General features: G+C 43.3%; 1 protein-coding gene across 1 annotated transcript in view; it reads left to right on the top strand.

The window, feature by feature from the left end:
• Positions 1 to 2,178: 2,178 nt before the first annotated feature.
• Positions 2,179 to 17,616, top strand: part of LGR4 (leucine rich repeat containing G protein-coupled receptor 4) — a 103,375-nt gene continuing 87,937 nt past the window's right edge. The window contains exon 1 of the mRNA XM_047823657.1: positions 2,179 to 2,980. Coding sequence (XP_047679613.1) covers positions 2,796 to 2,980 — 185 coding nt within the window. The 5' untranslated portion in view covers positions 2,179 to 2,795. The remainder of the gene's footprint in view (positions 2,981 to 17,616) is intronic.

The raw sequence follows: 17,616 nt of genomic DNA, 5'->3' as shown, positions 1-17,616 counted from the left end.
CAAAAGAAAGTGAAATCTTGGCAAGAAAAATTCTGTCATCTTTCCATGTTGTTATAAAAGAGCAATCTTGCAGGGCACCTGGGTGGCGCAGTCGGTTAAGCGTCCGACTTCAGCCAGGTCACGATCTCGCGGTCCGTGAGTTCGAGCCCCGCGTCAGGCTCTGGGCTGATGGCTCAGAGCCTGGAGCCTGTTTCCGATTCTGTGTCTCCCTCTCTCTCTGCCCCTCCCCCGTTCATGCTCTGTCTCTCTCCCAAAAATAAAATAAAACGTTGAAAAAAAAAATGTAAAAAAAAAAAAAAGAGCAATCTTGGGGCGCGTGGGTGGCTCAGTCAGTTGAGTGTCCTACTTCGGCTCAGGTCATAATCTCACGGTTCGTGAGTTCGAGCCCCACGTCAGGCTCTGTGCTGACAGCTCAGAGCCTGGAGCCTGCTTCGGATTCTGTGTCTCCCAATCTCTCTGCCCCTAACCCACTCTCATTCTGTCTCTGTCTCTCTCAAAAATAAAAATAAATAAATAAATAAATAAATAAATAAATAAATAAATAAATAAATAAAAGAGCGATCTTAAGAGAATCAACTAAAGAAACCAAATTTACAATTTTGCCTCACTTCACTTGCTCCTGAGAGCTGCTAGAAAATAATGGAAATGATTTAGACAATGGGCACCAATTTAGGGAAGGCTCCAAGGGCATCAGACAAGGACACAGGAGCCCAGGTTGCTCTGTGATGATCTTAGGCAGAGTACAATACCAGAGAGCTTCAGATTTCTTATCTATAAAACCAGAGGGTTGTCCATCTGTCTTTATGTTCTCTTTCAGACCCACAATTAGAGGAAATATGTCATTCCTAAAATCTTGAAGTCAAGGCATGTTTATATTTATTGACTTTCTAGCATATAAATAAATGTATTGTATATTAGTCGCGTGTCCAACTGGGCATTATTTTTTATTTTTTTTTCAACTTTTTTTTTTTGGGGGGGGGACAGAGAGAGACAGAGCATGAACGGGGGAGGGGCAGAGAGAGAGGGAGACACAGAATCGGAAACAGGCTCCAGGCTCCGAGCCATCAGCCCAGAGCCTGACGCGGGGCTCGAACTCACGGACCGCGAGATCGTGACCTGGCTGAAGTCGGACGCTTAACCGACTGTGCCACCCAGGCGCCCCTGGGCATTATTTTTTAAAGATAAACTCTCAAATGCAAAGATGATAGCAAGGTTTCATTTTAAACTTCTTAGGTCCGTTATCAATTTATTTCCATTTAACTTAATTTTACTTAGGTGACATGAACGGTAAACTATAAACTAGTGGCATTTTAAACCCTGTCTGCCTTAAAGTATTCATGAAAAATGTCTCTAATGTAGAGTAAAATAACTTGAAGGCATAGTGGAAAGTAAGAAAGGAGGTGCCCACAAAGCAGAATAATGATTCTATGGGGTCTATTAAGCCACAAAAGTCTACAAGAGAAAGGAATGCTGATAATTACCTGACACCAAAGTTGCTGCTGGCTTCTCAGTGGTAGTCATCTAGCACTCAAATGTTTTCTTGTCTGGAGACAGTGTCCCGTGTTCAGAAACATCACCTCTTTTGCCCCTTACAAGATTACTGGGTTTTAGGATTTTACAGTACGTGAGAAAACAGTCTGAATCAAGATCACCAAAACTATGTAACGTCGCGGGTTAACCGCTCACATGTAGCCTCCCATACTAACGTGCATATCAACACAGGTATAAAGATCCCAGGTGAAGTGACAGGCTTGTGGGGGTACACCGCTTTAATTCAATACATAGCTAACACTTAACTCTGTTAGATTAAGGGAGGCTTGCCCCCTGCTCTTCAAAATCTTTCTTCCATTTCCACAGCTCCCAAAGTCCTCACCCTTTGGGAACAGTGGAGAGTCATTTGAAACTTAACTGAACGCTGGAGGCAAGTTCTAGTTTTCAGGTCGTCCAATTTAGGAGATCCAGTTTCTGCAGAGGGAAGAAGACGGGTGGGGGAGGGAAAAAAACAGAGTCTACATATTCAGATCCTTCTACCTTCCATTCACGACCTGCCACACACATCTGGCCAAACCAGGGATTTTTGCCTTGAACCACCACCACCACCACCACCACCACCACCACCTTGTCACTCACGCCCGATAAACACGCCCCTCTGGTCCTACTCTTGGCCTGTGGCGGCTCCCCTCCTTGCATAGTAATGAGCTCGAGACCTCCGCGGGCCAATGGCGCTCCGGGAGAAGGGTTAGTTTTGCATGTACCTAAGTGATTTGCATAACCCAGCGGCCGGGGGCTTGGGAACCCGAGCGTGCAACCCTAGAAGGGAAAAGGACGGGAGGAGATTGAGCCGCGGCGGCGAGAGAGCGAGCAGGAGCCTGGGTGTTTGTACGAGAGCCGGGCGGGGGCTGGGGCGAGGGGCCGGCATGGCTGAAGGCTGCGCTCCGCAACCTTGAAGAGCGGCTGCGGCGGGAGGCCGGGGACGGGGCGGCGGGTACGATGGCAGAGCGCGGCCCCCGCAGCTGCGCACGGCCGGGCCGGCTGGCCTGAGCCGCCGGACGAGCGGGGCTGCCTCTGCGCTTCCATGGAGCAGCGGGAAGGGCGAAACTCCGGAGCGCCGCGTCCCTGCGCTGCTGCCGCGGACTGTTGAAGGGGCCCAGCCCGCGCGACCGCCGAGAGGGGAGAGCCCCCGCCCCAGCCCGCAGGCCGGCCGCCCCGGGGCGGCGGGGGGCGTCGGAGGGCAGCGGAGGCGCGCCGAGCGAGCCGCGCCGCGGGAGAGGCCGGCGCAGGAGGCGGCCGCAGCAATGCCGGGCCCGCTGGGGCTACTCTGCTTCCTCGCCCTGGGGCTGCGCGGCTCGGCCGAGCCCAGCGGCGCGGCGCCGCCTCTCTGCGCGGCGCCCTGCAGCTGCGACGGCGACCGTCGGGTGGACTGCTCCGGGAAGGGGCTGACGGCAGTGCCCGAGGGGCTCAGCGCCTTCACCCAAGCGCTGTGAGTGCCGGGGTCCGGGTGCCGGGGAGGGGGGCAGACGGCTGTTGGGGGGGGGGGGGCGGAGCCGGTGGTCAATCCCACCCCACCCACCCACAAGCGTCCCGAGGACTGGGGCGCGGGTCACCTGTGTGTGGGGTGCTGGGCACCCACTCCTGCACGGCGGGCTTTACAAACTGTGCCAGCCCGTGTCCGAGCCGCGAGTGGCTCTTTTTCCCAGACTTTTAGGGCACAGTCACCGCCCCCCCCCCCCCCTCAAGTGCATCTGGGGCCAAGCCGGAGGGTGGAATCTGGAAACGCTTGCCCCTGTCAGCCTTTTCAGGAGACCTTCCCTTCTCACGCGGGGCCCCGCTCAGCTGGCGACAGCTTCGCAACGCGCAGGCTGAGGGCGCCTAGAACTTGGCCTGAGTCTGCAGACCTAGGCACGCTTCGTGGGGGAAACACCTGGAGCCTTCAGGGTTCCAGCATGAGGGGAGAAGACACACCTGTGCCAATGTACAGGGCGAATCCCCTTCCAGTTTGGCCTCATCCAGGTAGAGCGACTTGGCACCTCGGTCCAGTTCCGCTCTGGATTCACCGACTAACGCCCAGGGTTCCGGAGCGCGCGGGGGAACCGGGTAAAAACAAGACAGGAGGAGGGGGAGGAAACTGCAGGTTTCTTTTGGTGAAAATACTCTCCTCACCCAACTAGGCCTTTTAAAGAAGGAATGCTGACCTGAAGTACAGGCTGTTGAAAGAAAATCAAAGTTCCGGAGCATAGAATCTGCCCAACCAGAATGGAAGGCGGCAGTTTTCTCTTGTACCTTTCTTTTGAGCTGCCTGAGGCTGGGAAGGCCACTCAGATGGTTCTGACTTCTAAAATCCCCCCTCCTCAAAGGGGGACCTGAGGCTTTAGACATTCCCTTCAGAAAAGCAGAGGACTCTGAAATAGGTGTTGTAGGTGGTATTGGCAAATACCGCCAATAGAGAAAGAATAGGGTAATTGAATGCAGGGCTTGGTGTGCGCACTGGCTCTTGTGTTGTGTGGCCAGAGTGATTCAATCAAGAGCCATGAAAGAGCTGTTTGAGAGAGGACGGGATTCTGAGAGGTCCTTGGGTGAAGGGAATTTCCTTTTACCTTACGACCAAGGAAAAGGAACTCTGAGAAATAAACAATGTTAAAGGAATAACTGACCCTGTGAAGACATCCTTTCTGTGCAGGCCAAAGCATTGCTGTGTTTCCAGGTGGGTTCAGCTTATTGCTGTCTGCCAGTGGGGTTTTATTGAGGATTGCAGTCTGTTGCCTTAAACCTGTCTCATTCTTTGCCTCCAGCTCCCCCTCTTTATTTTTCCTGTGTCACGTGTTCGTTATGTATTTGAAGTCATTTTCCTCCAGTATGGTGGAGCTGAACTTTTCACTGAAAGAAATTAATTTTGCAGTGAAGAGCGGTGTGCCCACAAACAGGTACATTACACCGGCAGGTTTGCGTGGGACCCGGGAGCAGTGAGGGACAGAAGATTGAGTAGAGGAGATAGGGCTGGTTTTCTTGTTTTGTTTTGTTTTTTTTTTTTCCTGTTCTCGTGAAACTTAGGGAATTCATGCAGCAGAGATTCCTTACCTGAAACCTCTCAAGCCCCTCTATTCATAGAAAGCCATGTTTTTACTATTTTGACCAGTTGTAAAGACCTTGTTTAGCAGATTTTCCCAGTTTTGATGGGTAGACTTGTCCCATAAGGAGAGGGACTGTTTTACATTTTACAAAACCACAAAGAAATGTTACATTTTTAAGAGAGCATGCTGCTGTGTAGAGCATCTTCCTTTAGAACTCACTGGAGGTGGTAAAATGCTCTCTTCTCGACGTGGAGCCTTTACAGAACTTACTGTTCAAGGCATGGGAAACAAAAATCATTGGCACCTGTCCCCATTAGATCGTCTAAACTAGCACCATCATGGCACTTCCTGAGCTGCTGTGGTGAGCAAATGTGTAACATTTTCCTCTTCCACTTGTGACCTATAGCCAGAGTATACAGATAACTCCTTATTTCATTCCCAGTACTCATCATGTCATCCTCAAAAGTATATATTGTGTGAGTACCCCATTTATAGGGCATTTCAAGGGCAGTGTGTTTGCATTTTGGGAAACCAGCTAGTCCAAGTGAATCTCAAAGGCCATGTTGAGCATGGGCACGTACTGTCGGTTTACACACTCCAATTGATTTGCAATCACCTGGGGTCTTTTCCCAAGTATGTCTGATCTGTTGTCCCACTGTAGCTTTAGTGAGCCACACACACCAAAGGATTAGATCCACGGTCCCAAACTTTTGTTTACCTACTCCTAATTTCTGGAGCATGTACACCCATAAAATTACACAGATACAAGTTAAAAAGATGAGAAAGATTGATTAATCAGAGTGATTTTATTTTCTTCTCCTGGCTCAATGGTGTAACATCCTCCCCTCTGCCGGGGGGAATGAATGCATCCCACGTTGGAGACCCTGGGCTGACAAAGAGCAGAGCTTTTATTTTACTCGGCTTGGAGTCCACAGAGCCTGGTACACAGCAGGCACTTAAAAATGTTGCAGTGATTAGAGAGGAACTTAATGCCACACTGAGGGAAGAGTCGGGGCTTGGGATTCAGACATCATTCCCACACAAGATTGCCAAATTCAGCGTTCTCAGCATTTAGTCTTTTGTCCAGATTTGAGGAGGCCCCAGAGAGAGGATACCTGCGTCTTCTCCTTCAGGCTCGTTTAAACTTGTTCAGTCCAACAGTGTCTATTTCCTGCTGAAAGCTGCTTTATCCGAGTCTGGGGGCAGAGTCAGACATAATCTCAGTATTGTTGATGGGATTCCTGTGTTCACACTATTTGCTGCACCTGTAGTGATTATTTATGTTTTGCAATAGCAGTTCTCAATCCTGTGTCACAATGCACTGGCTTGTCACAATTCACCCCGCGGTGTTTTGAGGGAAGTAACCTTACTAGTATTAAAATTCCAAAGTTTATTTTATCAGAGGGATTCAAGGCTATTCCTATATTAATGGTAATAGGTCACTCTGAATCACCTACACTCCCAGAATCTAGACTGTGGGGAGAGAGGGATGAAATCACAGAGGTGGTGGGGAGGGGTTTGCATATGTGTGTTCTCTGGTTTATGTGTGGTTACCTTGACGTCTGGAAGCCGTCTGGAAGAGTATAGGTTTCCACATCCTAGATTATGTCTGGTGACCAGTTTTAAGACCACACAGGCTGTTTGCGTGGCTTTGATCCCTTGGTTTGTCCTTACCATGCCACTAAATATTATGTGTCCTTAGGCAAGTCATTCTCCCTTCTTTTCTTTTCTTTTTTATTTAGTAACCATTTCCTCATCTGAAAAAATGAAATAATTGGATTCACTAGATTACATCTAAGGCTGCTTGTAGCTCCCAGAAGTTCTAATTTATAATTCTCACATAATTTTAGGATGGCAAGCTGTCGATAATGTTATGATCCTCTCATAAAAGATCCCAGGAGCAGCAGGATTTTGTTCTATGTGAAGTTGCTCAAGCCTCTTCATTACCACTCACTTGGAGGAGGAGTTCTTTGTGTTTAGAAGTGTGTGTTAGGAAATTTGCCATGGAGACTTGCTGCAGAATGCATGACTGGCTAAGGCGCTTTGCTAGGGTAGAATAGCCTTGCTTGTTTCCTGTGGGTATGGCTTAACACTTGGAAAATAAAATCATTCGGTTTCAGTAATTTGGATACTGTACAAAAAGTTACTCAACGTCCTCACTTCCATATAATTAGTCATAATCTCTCCAACCTTCCCAGTGTGTGTACCCTGTACGTTGGGCAGGTTATCGAGCTTTCTGTACAGAATTCATGGTTACCGAAGAGGCTTTGAAGTGTTTTTAAAAATAACCTGTTGCTTTTTTTTCTGTTGGAAGCATCATCTCAGATTCTTCCTTAAGATGTGCTTTTTTTTTTTCACTATGTGCTTTTTTTTTTTTTTTCACTACATCAAATACGTTTCTTCTTTTAATAGTATCACTTGAAAGTATTTTCTTATGCTTACTCCGATGTCTACTGTATACTCAGGCAGGTCAGTCATTAGTGGTAAATATTTGTATCTTTCTTGATGGTAGAGTTTTGATATCCCTCGATACCTGAATTATTTTAATGTTAGTTTGTGTGGTGGGTCTTTCTAGAGATGTATTATTATCTCCTACAATTGAACTTTCTGCTAAATGAGGCCAACACATGAACATCTTTAAGTATAGATCCTTTATTTTTACAAACTAATGAACTACTGGGTTCTCTTTAAATACAAGAGAAGAAAGAGCATTCTGCTGGGCATATGGAGAGCCATTTCCAGACCTGCCCGCAAATCACACAAGTGACCTTGAGCTCGTGACATGCTTAACCCCTCAGGGCCTTGGTTTCTTCACCTGTAGAACAAGAAAATAAACAACTCTTAACTGCCAAGAGTTTTCTTTCTCTTGAATTTGATTATTATTTTTTATACATTTCTTGCATCCTGTCTGTTAAGGGAAGTATATGGTCTAAATCATGGAATCTCTCACCCACCCAGGAAGCTTCTGCATTTGTCCCAACTCTCCTGGCATATTTCCATTGAATGGGGAACTCACTGCCTTCTGGAGGCAACAATGTGCTGGGTGTGGTCTGAACAATACCTAGGACTTGAACGCTAATTATCATTGGGAGCCCCTAAAGGTTTTGCAGTAACCACTAATGTTTTATGATTTCTAGCCGAACCAAATGCTAGTGACAGTTATGGTATCAAGCATTTAAAGTCCAGGCACTTGGCTCTCAACATTAGAATTGTAAGGTAACATTTGACAACTTAATCTTTTAGGGAAGATCAAAGTTTTGTACTGGTAGGTGGATCCAGGCAAGTTTAGGCATTTTCTTGGCCTCTGTCAGTTATCTCTCAAATTCTTATTTTAGTCATCTTTATAATAGCAAAAGTACTGACAGCCTGCAAGTTTGGAGTTTGGTTTCTGGTCTCCCTGTTTGCACCTATACCTTCGTTCCCATTTTTCTGATCAGTAAATAGTGGATTTTGGATTAGATGATGGCACAGATCTCTGACTGCTTTGAATTTCTCTGAACCTGTGTCAACTATTAGGCAAGTAAAGTTCTAGGAATCCTTTAGTGATTCATTGAATTTTTTCTAAGACTGTCTCTCACTTTTTCTCTATAAAAAAGATATAAATTTCCATAAAAGTACAATGTCTGTTGGTATACCTGGGTTAAAAGTTAAACCCTGCCAGATGTGCCTTTCACTCTGAAAAATGTAACTAATATAACTCAGAGTGTTCTTGATAAGATAGCTTTGCTCTTTTAATTTTTCAAGCTCGATCTCAAGGTTTTGGCTTTAGAAGGGTGTTATCCAGCTTGCCTTTAGCTGTCTTGGTCAGCCTTCAAGCTTTTGACAATGCTAACAGCTTTTCACATATATAAAGAATATGGATAACTCTTTCCTTTTTGCCCCCAACGTTGTTCAGTGAGCTGCAGCGTTTTTTTTAGAGCTTCACTAAGATGATAAAATCCTCTATTTTTAAGTCCTGCCAGGGAAGAATAAAATGCTAGGGCATTTAGCAAGTTAGTACTCTTACCCAAATGGCTAATTTGTCTGCTTTTCTAGGCATTTATTTTGTGTTTAAGTACTTGATGGTCACACTGTAGGCCAGGTAGCAGCCCTATGGTCTGAAGCTGGGTGAGTTCCAAACTGAGTTTAGAAATCAGGCTTAGCAAGAGACAGATCGTGATTTTATAGTTCATAGACATTTAATAACCTCAATTTCTAAAGACTTTAGCAAGTTTGTACTCCAGTCCCCCTTTTAAATGGCAAGGTATAATTATGTGGTCGTCTACTCTGGATTTACCCACCCATAGACAAGTATTTTTTGTTAAACAGTGTAGATGCCCAGCACTCTGTTTAGCACGGTCCTTCCAGTGTAATGAAGTCAAAATTCTGAAAGTTTGGAGTGGTTGTTTTCAGTCTCTAAAGCGTGTTTTGATACCATTACATCTCTTAATTGTCAAAAGCACTCGCCCTCGGCACTGAGTCGACAGCAAGATTTGGCATTAGGTGTCTCTTTTTTTAGATGCAGGTGATTGAGGTTCAGGAATGCCCTTCTAAGAGTCCATGTTCAAGAAATGAACGTCTTTGAAAAATACTTTTTTCTGGGGGCGCCTGGGTGGCTCAGTTGATTGAGCGCCCGACTTCAGCTCAGGTCATGATCCATTGGTTTATGAGTTCGAGCCCCACATCGGCTCTGTGCTGACAGCTCAGAGTCTGGAGCCTGCTTCGGATCTTTGTCTCCCTCTCTCTCTGTCCCTAACCCACTTGCATTCTGTCTCTGTCTCTCTTAAAAATAAATAAACGTTAAAAAAAATAAAAAAAAATATTTTTCTGGTTCTCCTAGCGTTACTGTACTGAAAGACCTTATGGGGAAGGCATCGAACCACCCCTCTGTGGCAACATGTTGGCCCATAACAATGTAAGAATAGCCTTGTAAGGAAATGTAAACCATAGATATTTTGGGAGGCGGCTGGGCCATGTATCCCAGGCTGGTCTGATGTCTGTGCTGGTGAGAAACTTGTGGAGGAAACATATCTAATATATTTCAAGTTATTTAATGACTCTTTACCCTTCATATTTAATTTGTTTTTACATATTCAGAATCAAGACAAGTAAAAGGTTGTGGAAGCCCCATTGGCTACTTTTTCTTTTCCTCTATTTTGACAATAGAATGTAGCCTTTTATTTATTTTTTTTTAGCAAAGTTTTAAATATAAAGTTGACCATTGAAAGAATGAAAATATTAGTGCACCTTGACAACAAAATATTTTTTGATACTTGAATCAGATTTCAGAAGCCCATATCCAGAAAAATCATGAGTTAGAGTCTTCACAGTCCCGTACATTTTTAAGGTTTTATTTGAGGAAAATTTTCCCTCCTAAGAAGAGTGATGTAAATTTGGCTGGGAGATGATACCTTCAGCTTGGAGCTGTACTAGGCAGGGCTGAGGAATGAGTCTCACTTCTCCATTCCCCTCAGGCGGTGAAGTTCATCCAGGCAGTTTCTAGTAGGAACTGAAGACAGTAACTTAGTACAAGTGGGTGACATCAAAACATCCCTGAAGATCTTGATTGGAACTGTTTTCCCAGGAGGACGGGTGGATGTCCTCATTCTCACTCCTGTCAAGGTTCTTAGGTATAGGGGGTGTGCTTCTAAGTTGGCAGTCCTTTCTCTGAAACTCTAGAGATTGGGTGGTGCTGTTGATTAAATTCTGGGTTTCCCCTATTTTCCTAAGGGAAAATGCTAAGAGGCTCTTGGAGAAACTACATGGATCATAGGAGAAGGGCTCAGCAGATGAGATTTTTCCAGGAGGGAAGAGACCTGTGGTGGCCACTCTGTTTTATGTTGTCCCCCTTCCTGTGTGGTGGAAGCCATATCAGCTGCTTTCCTGTGGGAGAATTCTCCAGAGAAGGAGAGCATGAGCTCTTGAATGATTTATACCTTAGGAACTCTGTTTTAAGGTCTACAGACTCTTGGGGCGCCTGGCTGGCTCACTCGGTAGACCATGCGACTTTTGATCTCAGAGTTGTGAGTTCAAGCCCTACTTTGGGCATAGAATTTACTGTTTAAAAAAAAAAAATCTACTGACTCTTTGGAGTTGGGGGGTGAGAAAAAACGTCAACTAACCTTTAGGTTTCTTACTGTTCTAGAAGACTTTTCAAACACTCTTCTTTTTTTTTTTTTATATATATATTTTTTATTTTTTATTTATTTATTTATTTATTTATTTATTTTTCTTTCTGAAATTTATTGACAAATTGGTTTCCATACAACACCCAGTGCTCATCCCAAAAGGTGCCCTCCTCAATACCCATCACCCACCCTCTCCTCCCTCCCACCCCCCATCATCAAACACTCTTCTGTTTTAGGCACTAGATCCACCTAGTCTTGGCATATTCCAAAGTGATAACTGCCTTTTAGTTCTCTTCAAACTTTCCTTATCTCACATAAATTGAAGCACAGACAGAATGTGTATACAATATGATCAGAATTAATTAGGAGATTTCTTTTTTTTTTTTTTAATTTTTTTTTTAACGTTTATTTATTTTTGAGACAGAAACACAGCATGAACAGGGGAGGGGCAGAGAGAGAGGGAGACACAGAATCGGAAACAGGCTCCAGGCTCTGAGCCATCAGCCCAGAGCCTGATGCGGGGCTCGAACTCCCGGACCGCGAGATCGTGACCTGGCTGAAGTTGGACGCTTAACCGACTGCGCCACCCAGGCGCCCCTAATTAGGAGATTTCAAGTGCATTTAATACACTTCAAATATTTTCGTATCAGGTTTTAAAAAAATACTCATTATGGGTGTACTGATATTTAGCAGTTTATAATAATCAGTTTTCATCCTTTCTCTGCTACTTCTGGTAGTTCATTTGATTAGTTTATTCAATTTTTATTTAATTATTTACTTTTTAAAATTTTTTTCATTTCATTCTTTTTTTTTTTTTTTTCTTTTTTTAAATCTTAGTATTTTCCTATCTTTGTAAGAAAGAAACTTTTCTTGTTGGCCTTCTGTTCTTTCCAAGGTCATTTTAAGTCCATGGTCACTAATCCAGCTCTTTATGTCAGAGTCTTCTTTTTATAGGCCTATCTTTATGAACAGGCCTTCAAAAATGACTTTGTTTTTGAGAGTATGGCACAAGGAATCATGACCTCGAGTTCCCAAATCAGTGTGGGCATGTCATGTAGCCACTTTGAATTGGCTTTTCCATCTGCAAAAAGAGGTAAGTTCACTTTATCTTCGAGGGTGACATGTAGGAAACTTCAGCATGACCTGTTTGAGTGACGGCAAGGACCCGATTTGTTGTCCTTTCTTTTGGGAGTGACTAAGCCATTGCATGTGTGTGTGAATCCTATTTCTCTTGTTCTTTGAATGTATACTAGGTCCACAGGCTGTTGTAGACTTCATAAGTGAGCTATTGTGCTGATGGAAAAAATGTCTACTTATCTGGCTGATCATTTTCATTCAAAAAACTGTAAAGATCTTGGAGAGAAAGTAGTGTATACACTTTTGTCAAGATCTCCTCTCTTAGGTGGTGCTACTGCCTTTCTAACAAGAAAGCCTCATTTCTGGGGTGAGGGAAGGAGTTACAGTTTCTCCTGAGGAGAGAGCTCGGGGGGGGGGGGGGGGGGCACGGGAATCGTGTTGGCTCCCCTGGGTCTCTGTGATTCCAACAGCACTGGTCCAGTAGAAAGGTGCTGTCCTAACAGGGGACACAGTTTTTTCTCCTCACAGCCAATAGGCATGTAACCTTAGGCAGTGTCAGTGTGATCTTTAGATTCAAATTTTCTACTTCCGACTTTGGAACACAGGATTTTCATTAAACCATGCCTAACTCTTTGGGAAGCCTCATGCCAAAGCATGCCTTCTGTAGTTTCTCAGATCATTTTCCATGTTGGGGATAGATGAGATTTACTCAGGATTGACACTTTTACTGCATTCTTTTTTCTTCATATCACGTTCTTTCTAGAAACATTCAGATGATGAGAGAACTTTTTAAGTACTTTGAAAATGGCATTTTATTGGTTATTTGGATACCTGTATATTCCTTTTTACATTTGAGATTAATGCTCGAGTTTTGTAGATAAAGAGAAGCTTATTATCTTAAAAGTAATTTTAGAGCCCATATCCATTCTTTAAGATCTTTTGCATTTCTAAAAAGTTAGATGGCATTCTTGTTAAGCAGCTAAATCATTCTCAGAAACTTTAAAAACTTTTCTAGGTTTTGATTCAGACCTGATCTGAAAATGAATGATAAAGCCAGAGCAGCAGCTAACATACGCAGCGGCGCTCACAACCTATTTAGATTGGCTGAGTGTTCCAAATACAGTTGTGCGTTTTCTACTTGGGATCTCTTTCTTTAAAAAAAAAAAAAAAAAATGTTTGGGATGTTTTTCCCATTACCATCTTGACATCTGCCTGGTTACACATGAATAGCTTGACCCAGTCCCTCAGCAGGGAGACTACCGTGGCCTTGCTTTCAATAGCCATGTCACTGACAAAGAAAACATATGGAATATTTCATTCCTGGCCTTTGCAAACAGTCTGGGGCTGTGAGGGCATGCAGCAGAAGGCTTCGTACTTCATGGTAGGTTGGCAAGTTTGTGTGCTAACCACAGGCTGTGCTGCTAGCAATCAGATGTGTTTTCCAAAGCCCTGCTACATTCTGTGGAAAAGGAATCTTGTGTTTTGGATAAATCAGTTTCTACTATCAGTTTGAATTAAGTTTGTATGACCTGATTGCATGGTGGGTTTCCAACCTAATCGTATATTTCACCAAAGGAAACTTGTGTAAGTGAGTGTGTGTGTGTGTGTGTGTGTGTGTGTGTGTGTGTTCATGTGCGTGTGTGTGTGTGCGTGTATATGTGTGTGTGTGGGCATGCAGGACATTTGGATGCTGTTCTCCCAGGTTTGATACGTGGTGGGTTTAATGGATACACACATTGGGAATGAGGATGCTTGATTCCCAATAGAACATGCCTTGAGGACTGTCTGCCTCTATGTTTATCTTCTTGTCAGTTCAAGGTCAATTGGTCATTGTCTACTAGCTAAGTACTGCTGTATTGACCTTTATAGGTTTCTCTTGCAAAGTACCAGCCTTCTACTTGGGGGCTGTGTTTCAGTTCAGCTAGCATTAGCAACTTTGCTTTGTGGCATCTGAATCTACGATGTGGAGGCTTATCCGTAGGGGGGAAGCGTGGGGGGGGGGGGCAGGAGAGGGCCAAGAATGTGAAGAAGAGGGGTAAATCAGTTGCCTTTTTCAGGTCTTCGGTGTTAAAAGAATTTGCCCTTGGCACAACCTTGGCTGAGGTGGCGTTCCAGAAGGGGAAAATACAAAAACAAAACTCTATGACATCCCAGGATGAGAAGATTCATGACTTTGGTGAAGGAGATAATGACATACATTTCATTAGGGTCCTTTCCAACGAAGTTACCCCAGCCTGAAATTCTAGTTTTATTGTTTCCCAGACATGTGGGCTGGTTTTGACAGGAGTTGATTTATGGAAAAGGAAATGAGCTCCTGTATTATCCCAGATATAGCCAAATATTTAAATGTATGTATACATTTTTTTTCCTGTAACGTATGTATACATCTTATCTAGAAGCTATTTCTGATGGTTCTTGGTGTCATCACTAAACATTGCTGTAAAACAGTGTGCTGAGAGGAATTATTGCCTCTCACATTTTCTCATAAGCTTAATTCCCTTTTTAGTTCTTGAGTATCATAGATTTCTTTTAAATTTGTTGGCTCTTGGAAGGTTACATTTTTGAAAACTTAGATTTTATGGTTCTTCACAAATGAGCCTATTTGAGGTCCTCCACTTTCTTTTAGTGCCTTCACATTTTTATCCTAAAATAACTAGTTTAATCTTGGGTGTTCCATCTTCTTTCTTCAACTGCTTAACTTTCATAGCTTTGAATTCATAAGGAAACTCCCCTCAAATCCCTCAATTCTAAAATGCACCCTTTCTTAGTGTATAGCATTGCCAGTGTTGAAGTGCATCCAGTAATGTGACTACTACCACTGTCCAGATCTAGAACATTTCTATCTCTTTGCCTCCACCCATGCCCTTTGTAGTCCTCCCCTGTCCCCACCCCTAGTCCTTGGCAGCTGGTGAACTGTTTTCTACCTTGGTTCTCTTCTGTTGTTTTTCATTTACCAGAATGTCCTAGAAATTGAGTGAAACAGAATGTAGTCGTGTGCCTGGCTTCTTTTACTTACCATAATGCTTTTGAGATTCTACCATATTGTCACACATGTTATTCTGTAATATTCCTTCTTATTGTTGAGGAGCAGTCCATAATGTGGATGTGCTACAATTGATTTGTCCATTTCCCAGTTGAGGAATACTTGCCTTCCTTTCAGTTTTTGGCAGTTATAAATAAAGCCAATATAATATTCACACAGAGGTTTTGTATGAATGTAGGTTTTCATTTCACTTTTGTAAACACCTAGGAGTGAGATCCTGTGTCATGTGGAAAGTGTAAATAAAATGTTGGTCTGGGTTTTAATGTCTTAGAGCTATAGTGAGGTTTGATATTACTAACTACTTATAGCCTCAATATATTATTAGCATGGTATATATTAGTAATAGCAAAAGCTGTTAAAAACGGATTTTGTTTAAATGGCTATACTTTTTAAAGGAGTGTAATTATTGTTATTATTATTATTTTAAGTAAGCTCTATGCCCAACGTGGGGCTTGAACTCATAACCCTGAGATCAAGAGTGCCACACTCTGCCAACTTAGCCAGCCAGGCACCCCAAAAGAGAATTCTTAGCCCCCTTTTTGGCATCTGACAGTTACTCTGATACCTCCAAGGACTTGTGGAGAAATGCTCCCAATGTGGAGCATTTTGCTTATAGGGACAAAAATTTTGAATTTTTAGCGTGTCCATGTCTGGAAACTCTGATTCAAAAAAATGGAAATTTGGTGAGGAATTGCTGGGCTTACTTGTGTATCAGACATGTTACATGTGTTAACTATAATTTCCACAGTAATCATCCTAGGTCCCTGACATGGTTCACATTTCATAGCTGTGTATCTGGAGACCTGAAAGGGTTCAGTAACTTGCCCAAACGTCCCACAGGTAGCAGGTGGTAGTTTGTGAAGCTCAGGTGTTCTCTGTTTGTACCTCCTGTAGTTTACTTGGATAGTCAATAGTTTATTAGAAGAGGAGAAGGTACAATGAGAAACAAAATGGTGAGAAGCTGCAGGTTTTTACAGGGGGAGAAAAGATCAGAACCGAACATAAAGTATCCAGCAGAAGCACACAGACATCTACGTGTATGTGCACACGATCGGAGTCTGTGAGTTGATTTAGGAGTAATTTACATTAAACAATCTACTTACTGTGTAAAATTAAGTAATCTTTTATTCACAGCAGAATTTTTTGAAAAGTATATCAGTCTACGTTTTGTATTTTGTTTGAAAGCTTTCACATCATTTTCTATGTTAATAGAGTTTTTCTGTGTCAGCAAAGTATCAGTTGTGTGCATTTTGGCTTGCTTTTTCTTTCTTTTGTGGAATTCACTTAGATGTTATATGAGGATCCATTAACATACTGACTTTACTGCTTCGTACAGAGCAAATTTCTGAATGTGCCTCTTTGAACCAAAACGATGAAGTAAATGAAAAAGTGAAGTGTGCACTATGATGGTTTCCATATAGCTGCTCCCTTTCACTCACTGGAATTTCCTGCCTCTCCTGTTGAAGATGTTTTTATAGGGAAGTCAGCATAAAAGTGCATCACCCATGAGCCTTTTTCCCCTCAAGGCATTTCATTTAGCCAACTTGGTATTAATTTAGTTGGTACTCTTTAGTTGACTTGAACACTGTGTTTGTTGATTGTGTGAGCTGATGTTTATTAAGCTGTTAATATTTTACAGACTCGATGGGCTCCTATTTGGATCTGTGTGCTCTTTTCTTTAGCAGCAGAGCTGTTCATGATTGAATCTGTGGCCACAGTTTTGACTTTGAACGGGGTGACAGCCAGCCCCATGCTGGAAGGTTATTTGGTGGCTCTAAAGGTTTTCTCCTGGAAGCATTTTCCTTTTTCATCTAATTCACATTGCGGTCTTGGTCTTCTTTATGGTCCGTCTTTCTCTACAGATAAACCATCATCATCATCTTGTTATTCACTTACATGCTAATAATAATAAATGTTATTGAGGGCCAGGCATTATGTGAAGTGCTTTACATGTGTTATCTATTTAATACTCTTAATAACCCTCTAAAGCAGATGCTGTTATTCTCTCCATTTTAGAGATGAAGAAACCACAGCGGGGAAGGTCACACAGGTAATGAACAAGGTTTTGTAAATGGGGTATGAGATCTTGGTTTTTCAGATCAGCATTGTTTGGTTGAGTGGGCGAGATGACAGTATTCTTCCCTGTCTCTCCTAGATGTAGGCATTCATCTGTCTTGCGTATCGTGGATGTCATGAGCTGCTCATTTTATAGGTGAGGAAGTCGTTCTGGAGAGGTTAGATCTGTTTCGTTCTCTACTTGAAGTGTCCTCGGCCTCTTAAACTGTAGACTTGGACCCTTCCAAATCTTAAAGGTCATCTGGTGCGGTGGTGCTAACACTCTTCTGTGTATTATGGGCCCCTCATTAAAGAGGCTAGGACTTTCTTTCCGTGGGGGAGACAAAAGTCCATTTTTCCCAAGGACATACATTTACATGTTTCTAGACCTGATATCTGTTTATTATTTGCTAAACCTTTCAGTTACATAAACTGGGAACACCAGAATCTTACATTTTTCAGACCTTCCCTCCCTTCTCAGCCCACTTCTTTTAAGACTGGTACAAAACAGTTGATCTGGTTTAAATTCTCCATCAACTGGGCAGAAGTCCAGTTACATTTATTCATATGACTTGCCCAGAACCATTGGTAGCCCTCCAGAGTATGTTAAAAACAAAACAAAGGAGGGGCGCCTGGGTAGGTAGCTCAGTCGGTTAAGCGCTGGACTTCAGCTCAGGTCATGATCTCACGGTTTGTGGGTTCGAGCTTACTTTGGGCTCTGGGCCGACAGCTCGGAGCCTGGAGCTTGCTTCAGATTCTGTGTCTC

Source organism: Prionailurus viverrinus, chromosome D1 (assembly GCF_022837055.1).
Source record: "Prionailurus viverrinus isolate Anna chromosome D1, UM_Priviv_1.0, whole genome shotgun sequence".
Classification (NCBI taxonomy): domain Eukaryota; kingdom Metazoa; phylum Chordata; class Mammalia; order Carnivora; family Felidae; genus Prionailurus; species Prionailurus viverrinus.
Note: the sequence above shows the minus strand (reverse complement) of the source record. Positions and strands in the feature narration are given on the sequence as shown.